At 58.5% G+C, this 15,451-nt stretch overlaps 3 protein-coding genes and 1 non-coding gene across 4 annotated transcripts in view; 1 reads left to right on the top strand and 3 right to left on the bottom strand.

The window, feature by feature from the left end:
* Nucleotides 1–239: 239 nt before the first annotated feature.
* On the top strand, nucleotides 240–10,452 carry FAM83E (family with sequence similarity 83 member E). The gene is made up of 5 exons (XM_069552365.1): nucleotides 240–1,501; nucleotides 3,078–3,245; nucleotides 3,587–3,711; nucleotides 7,585–8,026; nucleotides 9,597–10,452. Exons 1-5 carry the CDS (start codon nucleotides 1,028–1,030, stop codon nucleotides 9,870–9,872), a joined length of 1,485 nt encoding a protein of 494 aa, XP_069408466.1. The 5' UTR covers nucleotides 240–1,027; the 3' UTR covers nucleotides 9,873–10,452.
* SPACA4 (sperm acrosome associated 4) lies at nucleotides 5,637–6,017 on the bottom strand. The gene has a single exon (XM_069549924.1). It carries the CDS (start codon nucleotides 6,015–6,017, stop codon nucleotides 5,637–5,639), a length of 381 nt encoding a protein of 126 aa, XP_069406025.1.
* On the bottom strand, nucleotides 6,989–7,061 carry TRNAG-CCC (transfer RNA glycine (anticodon CCC)). The gene has a single exon. It is a non-coding gene; the product is annotated as a tRNA-Gly (tRNA).
* A 318-nt stretch (nucleotides 10,453–10,770) lies between the features above and the next one.
* Nucleotides 10,771–15,451, bottom strand: part of SULT2B1 (sulfotransferase family 2B member 1) — a 35,938-nt gene continuing 31,257 nt past the window's right edge. The window contains exons 6-7 of the mRNA XM_069551108.1: nucleotides 12,898–13,078; nucleotides 10,771–10,992 (exon numbers count right to left, since the gene is read on the bottom strand). Of these exons, the coding sequence (XP_069407209.1) occupies nucleotides 10,799–10,992; nucleotides 12,898–13,078 (375 nt within the window). The 3' untranslated portion in view covers nucleotides 10,771–10,798. The remainder of the gene's footprint in view (nucleotides 10,993–12,897; nucleotides 13,079–15,451) is intronic.

The following is a 15,451-nucleotide window of genomic DNA, read 5'->3' as shown; positions in this document are numbered from 1 at the left end:
GAATAAGTGGACAGTCCGCTGGCCGGAGGCAGTGGGGTTAAGGCAGAAATCCTGGCTGGAGTGGGCCTGAGATCACTCAGAGGGCCGGATCAGTGGTCTTAGGAACCGGGCTAGTTGATCCAGCCATTAGTCTGAATGGGCTGATTCCATTGTAACGAAACTCCGTAGAGAGGGCACCCACCCCCGCCGCAGCCTGAGTGGGTGCAAACACTCAGGGAGCAGGGTCTTCACCCTGCAGAGGAGACAGACTGAGTTCCCCAGCTGGGAAAGGTGATGCCAAGACTTAGGGCTGGTGTGCACCCTCCCATGGCTGAGAGGGGCGGTTCACAGAGAAGGATTCCGGGAGGGTCGGCCAGTGAGGACCGGTGAGTCAGGCGGCTGGTTGTCGGGAGAAACATTCCATCCATTCCGTCGGAGCCTGCTGGTTGCTCCACTGGGCGGTCAGATGTTGAGATTGTCAGCTGGAAGCGATCCATGTCTTCTGTACCGTCAAAGAGACAGCCAGAGAGGGTCAGTTAGGTGTGCTATCTGCCAGGGGCAACTGGGCAGCCCACTCTGCCTTTAGCTAGGGACGTTTGGATGCTCAGAGACAAACATACAGCCTGTTGCCTGGCGGGAGAGTCAGCCTGAGCCAGAGGCAGGGTCAGCTGGAGCCTCGTGTCGCCAGCGGGGCTGGAGGGGGGCTGGCGTGTCAGGAAGCAGAGCTGGGTGGCTGCAGACAGGGTCAGGCGGTCATCCTGACCGACACGCAGGGGGCCACTCGTGGGCTCTGCCAGACCATCGGAGTCTGGCAGGAAGCTCAGGTGGCCAGCGGGCTGTTGGTCTGAGCAACGCCACGCTCTGGGCGGTCCCTCATTTGGGCAGTCTGATCGTCAGGACGACGAGCCGTCGGGACTGAGGGCTGTGCGGGTGGCGTTGCACGGCCACACGGAGTCTGCCTCTCTGGAGACCTCTAGATGCTCGGTGTCCAGAGACGGCCAAGCCCTCCGGACATCCAGCCTCACCATCCTCCCCGCCAAACGGCAAGATGGCAGCCTCCCAGCTGGCAGCACTGGAAGGATCGGAGCCAGGGCCCGGGGGACTACCCCAGACTGAGGCCAGCCCTGGCTTCCTGTACTCCGAGGGCCAGCGACTGGCGCTGGAGACTCTGCTGGGCGAGGGCGTGGAGGCGTTCGAGGCCTGCCTGCGGCGCGAGGGGCTGCGGCCCTTCCTGGGCAGAGAGGAGCTCCGGGGCCTGGTGGCAGCGGCTGAGGACTGGACAGCTGCGAAGCCTGAGCCTGGCGGGGCAGCAGAGGGAGCCGACGCCACCCACGGGGTCTCGGGCAGCCTGACCTACTGGCCGGGACGGTCAGAGGAGGCGGTGCCCGTGCTGCGCCTGGGCTGGCCAGAAGACTCAGCCTGGAAAGGGATCACCCGGGCCCAGCTGTACACCCAGCCGCCTGGCGAGGGCCAGCCATCCCTCAAGGAGCTGGTGCATCAGGAGATTCGGGCCGCCCAGAAGGTGGGAGCCGCAGGGGGTCCCTCCCCAAGACTTGGCCATCCTCACGGGTCAGCCCCCAGATGTGGGCGTGAGGAAATATCACTTGGGAGCCCAGCATTCTGGACCGCGCGTGCCCACACTTCCCAGGATCCAGGCCTCCACACAGCCCCGATCTCACCCTTACCCTCTTAGATCTGTGGATTCCCACTCTCTCCCTAAGACCTGGGTGCCTCAGGCATCCATGCCTCTTGGACCTAAGTATGACCGCACACCTCAGTCACTTACTCAACCCCACCCCCACGGCCAGGGTAGATGTCTTTATCCTCCTTTGTGCCTCGCTTAGTCACTCAGTCGTGTCCAACTCTTTGTGACCCTATGGACTGTAGCCCACAGGCCCCTCTTGTCTGTGGGCATTCTTGTCCAAGCAAGAATACTGGAGTGGGTTGCCACTTATTCCTCTAGGGGATCTTCCCAACCCAGGGATAGAACCCAGGCCTCCCACACTGCAGGTGGATTCTTTACCCTCTGAGCCACCAGGGAAGCCCAAGAACACTGGGGTGGGTAACCCATCCCTTCTCCAGGGGAACTTCCTCACCCAAGAATTGAACCAGGGTCTTTTGCACTGCAGGCAGATTCTTTACCAGCTGAGCTATCAGGGAAGCCCTTATCCTCCTTCAGGGGGGCCCAAATGAGTTTGAGCAAGCTCGGGGAGTTGGTGATGGACAGGGAAGCCTGGCGTGCTGCAGTCCATGGGGTCGCTAAGAGTTGGACACGACTGAGCGACTGAACTGAAAATGTCTGCCCTGCAGCCCCTTGGACGGCCCATTCTATAACAACTTTTTTATGTCTCTACTGCCACGCTAAGTGTTTTTTTATGGCTTAACCCACCTAATCCCAAGGAGGGTCCTATGAGGTTGGGCTTCATGTACCCACTGAGGAGACAGGGAAAGTGAGGCATGGCAGGCTGTCCCTTGCCTTTTAAGTAGCCGAGTGGGGCTTTGAACCAAGGCCGTCTGGCCAGTGACTCAGGGTTCAACACCACCACCTTTTTCTGCCTGCCAGCTCCAGGCTCCTCAGCATTTCCCTGTCCCCAGAGCTCACCTTGGAGGCCTGGCAGGTTATCCCACCCAAGGACCAGGTGTGCAGCTGCCCCCAGTGAAGGGCCTCCAGCCCACCGAGCCCTGGAGCCTGGCAGCCATGTAGTGTCAAAGCCCAGGGGTACTGCTGCAGACGTGTGCTTTATGACAGTTTTCCAGCAGTTAGAGGTGGAGGGGCTCCAGAAAGCCTGTTTGCTTCTGATTCACACATCGTTGTTGTTCAGTCGCTCCGTCGTGTCCGACTCTGCGACCCCATGGACTGCGGCACGCCAGGCTCTTTGTCCTCCGCTGTCTCCTGGGGTTTGCTCAAACTCCTGTCCTTTGAGTCAGTTCACATATAGGCGCTGTATGAACAGTAGTACGTGTCTCGGGGTCTCCCCCCTCAGCTTCCCTGAATGTCCCACGGAGCCTGGACCAATAAACGCTCTGGAGGACCTCACCCCCGGAATGTGCCCCCCAAGCCCCAGGCTCCACCCACAGCCCCTCTCCCCACCCCTCAGCTGGTGGCCGTGGTCATGGACATCTTCACTGACCCAGACCTGCTTTTGGACCTGGTGGAGGCTGCCACTTGCCGCTGGGTGCCTGTCTACCTGCTCCTGGACTGTCAGCAGCTGCCCGCCTTTCTGACGCTGGCCCAGCAGCTGGGGGTCAACCCCTGGGCCACTGAGGTAGGGGCCAGGTGGCTGGAGGGTGACACCCCAATTCCCTGGCACTGGGGTGGAAGCAGCGGGGGGCAGACCCTTCCAGGGGGTGCTGGGTCATCAAGGTGGATGCTGGCTGAGAGTGTCCCCTGAGATCTGATGCCCAGGGCATGGGGGTGGGGCAGCTGGGGTGAGCCTTCCCGTGGGGTCCGTCAAAGTTAAGACTATCCACAGGAGACCCCTGGGGAAACTGGGACAGACCCTCCCATGGGCCACCCAGGTAGGAGCAGCCTGGAGGGAGGGCACCGGGTGGAGGTCATGGGGGAGGGGAGGGTCAGCTTGAGCAAGGGCGTGCCCTCCCACCGCAGAACCTAGACATCCGAGTCGTGCGGGGATGCAGTTTCCAGAGCCGCTGGCGTCGGCAGGTGAGCGGCAACTTGCGGGAGAAGTTCGTGCTGCTGGACGCCGAGCGGGTCATCTCAGGATCCTACAGGTGCGGCGCCCCCGACCCCCCACCGCCCGGCCTCCGGTCCCCAGCTCCCCTTTAGCCGGCAGTGGGGCATGCCCTTCCCCAGACTCTCTTTCCTCCTCTGTAAGATGGGTCTGTACCCACCCCTGCCCGGGAGAGGAGGGGTCTTGTAGCAGAACAGGCTGGCACTGAACCTCCCGCCGGGTGGCGTTGTGGCCTGGGGACTGGGCTCCTGGTGTGTGGGAGCTCCCATGCCAGGGGAACCCGGACTGGAGTCCAAGCTCTGCTTTGGGTGGCTGTCTCCACCTCTTTGAGCATCTGTGCAAAAATCAGAGGGCTTCCCAGGTGGCGCAGGGGTAAAGAACCGGCCAGCCCATGCAGGAGTCATAAGAGACGTGGGTTCCATCCCTGGGTCGGGGTGGTCCCCTGGAGGAGGGCATGGCAACCCATGGCAGTGTTTTCATCTGGAGAATCCCATGGACAGAGGAACCTGGCAGGCTACACTCCATAGTGTCATACAGAGTCGGACACGACTGAAGCGACTTAGCACGCACGCAAGGATGCAAAAATCAGAGCTTGTGTACAAACGGCCCGGTCCTCAGACCATCTCCTGTCCCTCCTGTTCTCTCCCTGGGGGCCAACTGACCCTGGAACCTGGCTCCATGACTTCTTAGCTCTGGGACATTGGGCTGGCTGGTACCTCCCCTTACTCTGAACCTCAGTTTTCCCATCTGCAAAGTGTGAAAATAGCAGCATTTACTTCCTGGGAACGGCATGGCGCAGGGCACGTGGACTCCGAGCCCGATGGCCTGGGGTCAAATTCTAGCTCCAAGTTACTGGCTGTGTGACTTTGTGCAACTGACTTCCCCTCTGTGCCCAAGTTTCTCCCTCTAGACAATGGGATGGTCTGGATGGCGCATCTAGAGCAAAGTTTCTCAAAACAGGTACTGCTCATGTTTGGGGCTGGATGATTCCGTATTGCGGGGGAGCTTTCTTGGGCTGGATGGCCCCCTACCCAGGAGATATGGGCAGCATCCGGCTTCCCCAGTTATGACAACCCAAACCATCTCCAGACATTGCCAGGTGCCCCCCTTCGGGGGCAGAAGTGCACAGTTGATTACCTTTGCCCTAGCCTGGTGACTTTCAACTTTGAGCAGGCCCAGAGTTACCTGGGTGACTTGTTAAATAAATCCCAGATTTCTGGGCCTCACCTCTATTCAGCCAGCCTTGGTTGGGGCCCAAGAATTGACATTTCTAGCAAGTTCCTGGTTAATGCTGATGTTGCTGGTCCAGGGACCACACTTTGAGAACCGCTAGCATTAAGACTGGCACGTTGGTTTTTTTTTTCTTTGGCTGCGCCTTGCAGCTTGCTGGATCTCAGCTCCCCAACCAGGGGATTGAACCCGGGGACCTCAGCAGTGAAAGCGCGGAGTCCTAACCACAGGACCGCCAGGGAATTCCCGAGACTGGGAGGTTTTGGAAGAGAATCTTTGTTCTCAGCTTCACTTGGGGATTCCGTAAGATAATCATGCCTGGCACGGAGCATAAGATGTGCTGCACCAACGTCAGCTGTCATTTATTATTATTTGATTTTTTGTGTGTGTGGTTGTTTTTTTTTTTTTAACCATATTTCATCGACTCTAAGGTGCCACCAAAAGAAAGAAACATCCTGATCCAAATCTGAAAAGATAACGCCTCTTAGAACCAATGAAACACAGTAGTCCAGTCCAACCCGTCGGACATGGCTCCCCCATCACTAAATTGGAGGGCCTGGGGCTGCTTCCAGAGCATCGGGCTCCTCCGGTGGGCAGCCCTAGAATGGATGAGGCCAGGGCCACGAGAGGTTGTCCAGGGCCTCTGGCCATTTAATGGGGGAAGGGGATGGAGGTGGGGGGCAGGGGGAGCAATGCAGCCAGGAGACCAGCCCCAGGCCCTGCCCTCCAGGTCGGTCACGGCACGTGTCGCAGCAGCAGCAGCACACCCAGCGCCAGGCTGGCAGCGGCCCCCGCCAACCGGCCGCGCGTGGGGTCGGGGGCCCCGTTACACATGTGGCCATTGCAGCAGTTGGTGGTGAGGCTGTAGGTGACGCCCATGTAGTTGATGGGCTCCTCGTGGCCGCACGAGGTGGCGTGCACGCAGCCTTTATTGATGATGGGGCCGATGCCAGGGGCCACCCCGTGGCCCGTGAAGCAGTCCTCGTCGTCGCCACAGCGCATGCTGGTGCCCGGACAGCTCGTGGAGTCGGTCAGCTCACAGAAGACACAGTCCTTGACGCCCGTCGTGCTGGGGGCCAGAACCATCACCAGAAGCAGCAGCCAGCCGAGGACCATGGTGGCCTGGCGGCGGTGGCGGTGCCCCAGCCAGGCCGTGGGCTTCCCGGGCCTCCCGGAACTGCTGAACGACACGCCTCTCGCCCTCGGGGCTTCTGATCTCCCAGGCCCAGCACCCGGCGTGGCCTCAGTTCCCGACGCTCCGCGTCCTTCTCCCAAGCTCCGTTGTGACCACTGCTCTCGAATCCTCGGGTCTCAGAAACCCCCCCGGGGACGGAGATGAGCCAGCGGCCGCTGCCCGACAGGAGTCTCTGTGGAGCGGAATGGGGGTGACCTCACAGATGCGCCCCCTCCCCAGGGTTCCCACTGGCCGCTCCGGGGCTGAGGTCATAGGTGGGGAAGGGGTGTCACAATCCGAGCGGGCAGGCTGGCCCGCTGACCTGCCGGGGAGTGAGGATGCTGACACCCCACGAGGTAAGGATGCTTGGGCCGGCGTTTGTCACCCCGGCCTCGAAGTGGCCATCTCTGCCGGGTGCTGCGATGGTACCGCCGAGGCGCAAGGTGACGTGGATCAGGGCGAGCCTGGTTTTGCAATGGGCAAACCGAAGCTTAGGGAGGGAGCGTGACACATCCAAGTTCCCCTGAGCCAGGAGGAGAGCCCAGGTTCATTTAATTCCAAAGAGAGCATTTACTGAGCACCTGCTGTGTACCAGCACGTGGGCTTGATTCTCTAAATCACAACCAGTGTGATCACAGGGATAGTAAGGGCACAGCTCACCATTGGCTTTAATTTTTTTAAACTCTTCTAAAGTATTTATTTACTTATTTTAATTGAAGTATAGTTTGGAGGGATTTTTTTTTTTTTTTGGCCACGCCATGCAGCGTGTGGGATCTAGTTCCCTGACCACTTATTGAACCCACGTCCTGTGCATTGCAAGTGTGGAGCTTCTTTTTCTTTTTAATTTCATTATTAGGCTGAGCTGGGTCTTAGTTGCATGCAGGGTCTTTTAGTTATGGCATGTGGGATCTAGTTCCCCAACCAGGGATTGAACCCAGGTCCCCTGCGTTGGGAGTGCAGAGTCTTAGCCACTAGACCACTGGGGAAGTCTCGACTCCCAGACTTTTAATGCTGAGTACCTACTGGGCAGGGGGCCTGACCCATATTTTCTGACTCTAATCTTCCTGTGTTTTAGTTCCGTGTGACAAATGAGCAAACAGAGGCAGGGACCAGGCACACCCAGAGCCTGGTACACAGCAAGCAGTTAATAAGTGGCAGTCAGAATAGGAAGCAACTGAGTCTTCAAAGAGTCCCAGAGGGTGTCAGAATCCCATCTCTTTCAAGAGGTGGAAACTGTGGGAACAGGGCAGAGCCCAGGTTTCAACTCGTCTGATTCCAGGTGATCATTTAAGTATGTTAGCTTATGCCTTCCCATCAGCCTTCTAGGGTAGATACCTGGTTGCCCCCATTCTACAGAGGGGCATATTGAGGTCAAAGGGATTGCAGGACTTGTTGAGGTCACACAGCCTTTCCATGAGACCAGGCTAGGGGCGGGCGATGCGGGCCAGGCCAGACTTCTGAGGCTGCTTGGAGATCCTGACCCTCCCCTCCACCCTCTGTGCCCCCCAGCTTCACATGGAGTGACTCTCGCCTGCACCGTGGCCTGGTGACCCTGCTGACTGGTGAAATCGCCGATGCCTTCAGCCGAGAGTTCCGGACGCTGTATGCAGCCTCCTGGCCGCTCCCACCCGCGCCCACCCCGGGTCCCTTTGTTAGAGCCCTGGGGGGGCTGCAGCTGGCCCACAGCCCGAACCGCGTGGCCCACCGCTGCTCCGTGGCCCCCCTGTCGCCGCCAGCACCGCCCGATGGCTCACTGACCCAACGCCTGGCCGCCTGCCGAGTCTTCGAGGGGGACAGGCAGGAGACCCCGGCCGCGCCAGGCCCGGCTCTGAGTGACATCCTGAGGAGCGTACAGCACGCCCGGGTCCCCAGCGGCCCCCCAGCCCGGCCCAGCCGCTCCCTCTGGGACCTGAGTCGCCTGTCGGGCTCTAGTGATGGAGACAACGATGAGGTGAGACCGGGGTGGCAGGCCTGGAAGAGGATGGAGGCCTGTGAGGGCCTCTGCCAGGTGCCTGGTCCTGGGGCGGGGGAAGCAAAACTGCTTCCCTGCATTCCTGATGGCAGGGTCCGCTTCCGGTATCCCTACTGTGTGCTGGGCAGGGGAGCACTGGCGACACAGGGCAGAGACCCTGAGAGCCTCCTTCTCTGACCCTCAGCGTTCTCACTGGGGACATGGGCTGAGCTACTGTCCCCATCCTCAGTTTGCTTGGGAGGAGGAGTCAGTGCTGTCAAATGAAATAGATTAATCACCGTTGTTACAATAAAGTCCCCGGATGGAATTTATTTTGATTTCCTGACCTCCTCCTCCCATGGCAGTGAGGCGATACTCCTGTTAATGCTCAGGGATATGGATGGAAAAGCTGAGGAACAGAGGGGTTGAGTTTCGCTTGCCCAAGGTCAAAGCAACAATCTTTTTTCGGGCACCTTGCCACGCTCCAGGCCCCATGCCAAGTGCTTCCTCAGAGTTGATTAAATGTAACCTCTGCCACAAACAGTCTGAATCTGCCTGCAATGCAGGAGACCCGCGTTTCCATCCCTGGGTTGGGAAGATCCCCTGGAGAAGGACATGGCAACCCACTCCAGTATTCTTGCCTGGAGAATTCCATGGACAGAGGAGCCTGGCGGGCTACAGTCCGTGGAGTCGCAAAGAGTTGGACACGAGTGAGCGACTAACACTTTCACCTTGAACTGCCACAGCCATTGAGGTGGATGTGATTACAGCTCTCCATTCACCCCTTTCACAGGTGGGGAAACCAAGGCACCAGGGAGGAACTGGATCTCAGCCCTGGTTGTTTCCCAGGTGGAACATTTAAATGCTCTGCTCACTGGCTTCCTGGGTTCGAGTGTGCTGCGCATGTTGGGGAGGGGGCTTGGGGAGGTCGTGGGGGCCTCCCCTCCCTTTTCCCAGCTGCTTGGACACTTGGCAGAGCCTGCCCCCGTTCTCTGTGTCCCTGGATGCAGGCAGACCTGCGGTCAGTTCCGCTGAGCTGTTACCCCTCTGAGCCTCAGTTTCCCCATCTGCTTAAGTGGGAGCTTGAGGCCACTCCAGAGAGAAATGAATGTCCCCGAAATCACCTCCCTCGGTCCCGATCGAGAGGAGAAGAGGGATGGGCAAGGGCAAGGTCCTCGCCTCTTCCGGGTCCTGAGCCGCCCTCACCTGGCATCACCTCCCTTGGCAAACATTCGCCGCCCCCACGCAGCTGCCTGCTGCTTCCTGTTCCCCTCCCTACTGCAAAGCTGCACATGGGGACTCAACTCCGCACCTCCTCTGTAGGTCTGGGGGTCCCCAGCCTCCCCATTCACTTCCTTCCTGGTTCTGGAGACATGAAGGCCTTCTCACCTCCCCCCACCCCTCCACACTTATCTCCCTGCAGCCCACCTCCTCTTTCCTCCCCTCCCTCCTCCCTAAGCACCCTCTCCATCCTCCCCCACGCCCCCCCCCTCCCAGCCCTGCTCTCTTTCTCCCCAGGCTCTGGGACCCCCAAGAACCGCCTCTCACCTCCCTGACTTTCCCTCCACAGCTCAAGAAGTCCTGGGGCTCCAAGGACACACCAGCCAAGGCCCTGATGAGGCAACGGGGTGCTGGAGGGGCCCCTGGCGGGGAGGTGGATGCCCGCCCGCTGGCCTGGTCCCAGCCCTGGGGCGGCCCCCTGCCCCTCACCCCTGGCCGCCGCCTCCGCTATCTGTCCCCGACCCGGAGGAGGTTTGCTGAAGATGCTGCCTCCAAACTGTTGGAACCCAGAGGCATCCGGCAGCCAGACAGGGCCACCCAGCCAGGAGTCAGGGGGCGGCCCTGACCAGAGCCAAAGCCAAATGGCTCTAGCCCTGACCCAGGCTGGTCAGACAGCGGTCACTCAGAGCCCCCCGCCTCCCTGTTTTACCTGGGACAAAGCTTGTGGCCTTGGTGTCTGGGAGATGCCAAGGATTTCCCCCCCCCCATTTGTTCTAGAATGCGGGCAAGCCCAGTGCCCACTCTGGACCTCAGTGTCGCAGCCTAGAAAATGGGCAGGAGGTCTCCATTAGGCGAGGTCCTAACAGCACAGCTGTTCCCGCCGGGTCAGAACTTCTCTGAGGAGACGCCTGGCCGAGTGGTCCCCGAGCTGGAATTGTGCGGGGGTGAAGATGGGGTTCTCGGGTCTGAGAGGAGGCTTCCTGAACCCGCCTGCGCTCAGGAGCTGTGGGGTAAACGGAGCCTGGCCGCGGAGAGGAGAGAAGGTCTGGAGTGGGTAGCCGAGCCGAACCCCGAGGCCCTGGGGAACAGGTCCGGGCTAGAGAGGGGAAGCCAGCAGGGCCCGAGTCTGTTTCGCGGGGGTAAGTGGCTGATTGTTAGGGCTGCCCTTTACCTCTGCTCAGAATAAAGCTGCTTTATGCCAGAAACGTGCGTTTCCGCAGCCTCACGAGAGACCCCGGAGTCCAGACCTGGCTCCTTCCTCCCTCAGACCCGGGAGTCCTGGCCCCCACCAGCCTCCCTCCCCAGGATCCCCAGTCGGGGTCGCAGCACCCCGGCCGGGGGGGTTGGGGGGAGTCGGGTGCCCCCGCTGGCCTCCCTGCCTGCATCTTCGCCTCTGGGAGAGGCTTCTGGGTCACCGGGCCCACAGGCGTGCGAGTGGGCTAGAGGACCTCGCCCTCCCCTAGGCCTTGAGGGCCCCAGCCTCCGGCGGCACATCCCCTCCGCGGCGCATCGGGTAGCCCGCGCAGGAGAGAGACGCTTTTATTCTCAGGGTCACGGGTGGGGTGCTTCGGGGGCCCGATCTGGGTTGGGGCTCGGGTCGGGACCGGGGTCGGAGTCCGGACTGGCGTCCTCGGGGTCCACGTCCCACGGGAAGGTCGGCAGCCCTCGCATCTGCTCGCGGTAGACGCGGTCGAAGGCTTCACTCTGCGCCAGCGTGAAGTGGTTCTTCCAGTCCCCGCAGACCCCTGGAGGGAGCGGAGGGAAGGCGGAGCTGAGCCGCAGCCGGAGCGTGGTGCCCCCGCCCCCAAGACGCCAGCACCCTCTCTCCCACCTCCCGGCCTTTGCGGAGCGCTGTCCTTCCCCTCCCCGCACCCATATCTCCATTTTGCTGACGGCTGACACTCTATCGCTGGCCACCAGTCGCCCGGCCAGACCCCCGGGCACCATTCTTGCCTCTGCCCGTCAGGCTCTCTCTGCCCTGCTCACCCCTCCAGCAGACCTCTCCCCTTCCCCCACCAAGCTCTTAAATCTCTAGGCTCCCCGTCTAGCGTCCTTCCCCGGCTTTGTATCACCTCCTCTTCCACCTGTCCTTCACCTCCCTGGCTAGAACAGGGATTCCTGCCTCCAGCGCTCCTACGTCGCCATCCGCTGCCTCCAGCGCTGCTCCGACACTGGGAGCCCGAGCTTTCAGGGATCGCGCTGAAGGCGTGCCTCTCACAGCCACGGAGCAGGTGAGGGGTGTGACTGCTAGCTCCATGTGCCCCGAGGCAAACACTTGGCCCCCTCAAGTTGCTTTTTTTTTTTTAATTTATCTTAGCAAATTATTATTAGTTATTTTTACTCTTGGGTTTGTTTGTTTTGTTTGGCCTTACCACACAGAATGTGAGATCTTAGTTCTCAGGCCAGGGATCGAACCTGGACTCCCTTAACCGCTGGACCAGTGGGGAAATCCCGCCTCAAGTTTCTCATCTCATGGGATGTTCAGGGGCACCAGCCATTACCTGGAATCCTGGGGCCAAAGTCATTTGGGTCACAGTGTTTTGAATTTTCGCAAATGCATATACCACATGTTACATGACACCCCTAGTGAGGTTTCGGGGAGGGGGCGCTCCCTGTGATGGGCTGACTAGTGGCGCCCCCACCAAGACGTCTATGACCTGACCCTTCAAACCTATGTACATGTGACCCGACATGGCAAAAGGGACTTCACAGATGTGCTTAAGGTAAAGATGTTAATGTTCAATGGCAAACATTCTTATAAGAGGGGCTTCCCAGGTGGCTCTAGCGGTAAAGAACCCACTTGCCAATGCAGGAGGTGTAAGAGACGCGGGTTCAGTCCCTGGGTCGGAGAGACTCCCTGGTCCAGCATTGTTGCCTGGAGACTCCCATGGACAGAGGAGCCTAGCGGGCTGCAGTCCACGGAATCTCGGACTTATTCAACTGTAGCAACTTAGCACCCACTCACTCATCATTATAAGAGGGCGCGGGGCGGTCAGGGTCAGAGAGCAGAAGATGCTTTGAAGATGGAGGAAGGGACCACGAACGGGGGAATACAGGCAGGTATGAAAGCTGTGAAGGCAGGGAATTCGTTCCCCCCAGAGCTTCCATAGAAAACACGGTCCTGACACCTTAATTTTAGCTCAGTGAGGCTGACTTTGGACTTCTGACATCCAAAACGATAAGGCAGTGAATGTGTGGTTTTTTTCTTTTATTATTAATATTATTTTGGCTGCACTGCACTATTTGGAAGACCTTAGCTCCCCCACCCTTGGACCACAGCAGTGGAAAGTGCTGAGTCCTGATCGCTGGACCACCAGGAATTTCCCTGAACATGTGTTTTAAGCCACTATGCGTGTGGTATTTGGTTCCATTTGGTTCCACAGGAATAGAAAATTAATACACTCCCACCCTCAGCCCGTCATCCAACACTTGACTACTTCTGGGGTGAAAGTTAACCCTAAGAAGGGTTCACGAAGAAGACCCCAAACAGCCTCCTAGCGTTCAGAGCTGCTATGGCAACACCCTCCAGCGTTTAGCATCAGTTGTGTGCCAAGCTCCGTGCTAACAGGCCCAGAGAGGTTAAGTGACTCGCCTAAGACACACAGCCAGGCGGTAGCCTAATGGGGCTTGGAGCCCCAGAGTCCCCTCACCTTTCCGGAGGAAGGCACCATGGCGCTGGTCCAGCAGGCTGTGGGGCAGCAGAGAGAAGTTGGACATGGTGTTGGCCTTCATGGCTTTGAAGGATGAGTGTGCCACGACGGACTCCAGCGCCTCCTCGCCCAGCGGCCGGCCCAGGAACTGGCAGATGCGCTGCACGGAGCTGTGGAGATCCTGGAGGCAGGGGGGAGGCGTCAGCGGAAGGAGGGGACCCAGGCCAGGAAGGGGCACCAGACCCAGAATCTGGATGCCTGAGTCCCCACCCCCGGAATCTGGGGCGGGGATTGGGATTCTGCCTCTTTGCTTCAGCCTCCAGGTGGAGGGGTTGGGCCGTGGCTTCTGGGGTTTCCTGCGGTGTGGGCTTTGGAGGGTTTTGTAGGGGCAAGGGAAAGATGGGGCTGGGTCGGAGGTCACAGCAGAAGGCAGGGGTCAGTCCAGCATCTCATGCAGAGTGAACTCCTTCAGATTCAGAATTGGTCTGTGCCCAACCCTGCCCCGCTCCAGGTCCCAGAAGAGCCCCACCATTCACCCAGGGCCAAACTCCTGGCCTGGCCTCAGCTCCCCTTCCTCCCTACCCACTCCCCCTCTTGCCCCTGTCAGTCATCAGCCCCTGAGCCTCCTGCTTCAGCTCTCTGCCGCCTCCCCTCCTCTGTGCCCCCACAGCCCCTAGCCCTGGCCCGGCCTCATTCTCTCTCTGTGAACCCTCACCCCAGCCTCCGCCCTGGCCTTCTCCCGGCCTCCAGTTCCCCACACTCAGAGCTGACCCTGTTCCTCCCCTACTTCCAGCCCTCCTGTGGCTTCCCAGTGCCCCAATCCCCAGGCCTAGCTTTATTTAACTGTACCAGGTCTTAGTTGGTACATATGAGATCTAGTTCCCTGACCAGGGATCGAACTCAGGCCCCCTACATTGGGAGCATGGAGTCTTAGCCACTGGACCACCAGGGAAGTCCCCCCTCTCCCCCAAGTCCCACCAGGTCTGGCTTTTAAGGTCAGGCGTGGCTGGGTCTTTCATCTCCTTCCCTGCACGGTCCTCCCTGTGGGATTTGGCACAGGGCTGTCACAATGCCCTGCACCACCCTTCTCTGCCTGGCAAACTTACCCCTCCAGATGCCACCCAAACATCACCTCCCTCATGACTGGTGGTTCAAATCGCTGTGGATTAAGCACCTACTGTGTACCCATCTCTAGTCCAGGACTCTCAGGTATATTTGTGCCAATCCTCCCAATGGCTTGGCAGAGAGGTGTCATTACCCCCATCAGTAAACGGAGGCTCAGAGAGGGAAAGACACTTGTCTAGGGTCACACAGCCAACAAGGAGCTCAGATTTGAGTCCCCAAAGTTCACGACACTCCTGTCTATCTCCCTGCGTTCCCTGACATGCAGCACCTGGCATAGGTGCTTGTGGTCAGTTCCACCGACCCCATGGCCCTGATTTTCCAGGTTATTCTTGGTTTCATAAGCATTTATCCTCTTGAACAGCTGATGTGTCCCAGAAATTCTAACATGTTGGCCGTTCCTCATACCCAGGGGCAGCCCAGAAGCTCTGTCAGGCTGTGTGGCCCAGTTTTTGATTCAGAGGATAAAGCTGGATGGAAAAGATAGGAGAAGGGATGACGCCGAAGTCTTTTCTGGATCTTTCCATCAAAAGAGAGTTACCAGAGTGGAAAATAAAATAAAATAAACCCATGGGATTCACAGTGAAGAGCTGTGTGCCTCGGGCAAGTTCTCAGCTCTCTTGAGGCTATACTACCTCAGTTTGCTCTTCTATAAAATGGGGGCAATAATAATATTGGGGTCAGCCATTTAAATATACCATTTTCTGGAGTTTCCTGGTGGCACAGTGGTTAAGAATACACCTGCTAACGCAGGGGACGCGGATTCGATCCCTGATCTGGGAAGATTCCACATGCCTCGGAGCTACTAAGCCCATGCGCCACAACTACAGAGTCCGCGTGCTGCACCCACTGAAGCCCGCGTTCCTGGAGCTCTGCAACAAGAGAAGCCGTGCTCTGCAATGAAGCAGGGTCCCTACTTGCCACCAGTAGAGAGAGGCCACACACAGCAGCAAGGGTCCAGAGCAACCGAAATAAAAAATAAAATATACCACTTTTTTGCAATTTAAAAGGCTGAAACCTCTGCAATTATGGTTATTATTAGCCAGATACGCCCTTGCTCAGAACCTAATCACTCTTACCTTGCACACTATACTAACACTTTGCTGTCCCTCGTCAGATGGTTACGAGACGCCAATGCCAGGGACTGGGGTTCTCACAGCAACCCTTGAGCCAGCATTTTCCACCCATTTTTAAGGAGGAGACCGCTGAGGTTCTGAGGGATTTTAAAGAGGCTTTCAACGGCTTTTCGAACACTGAAATCCAGACTCTTTCTGCTATACAGTGTCGACAGAAACCAGGGCACAAAACATACATGAAGCACATACATGGGATGAGAATGTCTGGGGCCAAGCGTGAACGAACATTGGAAACCTCTTAGGTTCCTAGCCTCTCACAATAGAGCTCTGTTAAGAACATAGAACAGGGGACTTCC

The sequence above is a fragment of the Ovis canadensis genome, chromosome 14 (genome assembly GCF_042477335.2).
Source record: "Ovis canadensis isolate MfBH-ARS-UI-01 breed Bighorn chromosome 14, ARS-UI_OviCan_v2, whole genome shotgun sequence".
In the NCBI taxonomy this organism is placed as follows: domain Eukaryota; kingdom Metazoa; phylum Chordata; class Mammalia; order Artiodactyla; family Bovidae; genus Ovis; species Ovis canadensis.
This window is presented reverse-complemented; position numbering and strand designations above follow the sequence as displayed.

What these genes read in the sequence shown, in the direction of transcription:
- FAM83E (XM_069552365.1), top strand. Translation starts at nt 1,028, where the DNA reads ATGGCAGCCTCCCAGCTGGCAGCACTGGAAGGATCGGAGCCAGGGCCC. An exon ending in AGATTCGGGCCGCCCAGAAG is followed by an intron (nt 1,502 to 3,077) that starts GTGGGAGCCGCA and finishes CCCACCCCTCAG; the next exon opens with CTGGTGGCCGTGGTCATGGA. An exon ending in GTGATGGAGACAACGATGAG is followed by an intron (nt 8,027 to 9,596) that starts GTGAGACCGGGG and finishes TTCCCTCCACAG; the next exon opens with CTCAAGAAGTCCTGGGGCTC.
- SPACA4 (XM_069549924.1), bottom strand. Translation starts at nt 6,017, where the DNA reads ATGGTCCTCGGCTGGCTGCTGCTTCTGGTGATGGTTCTGGCCCCCAGC.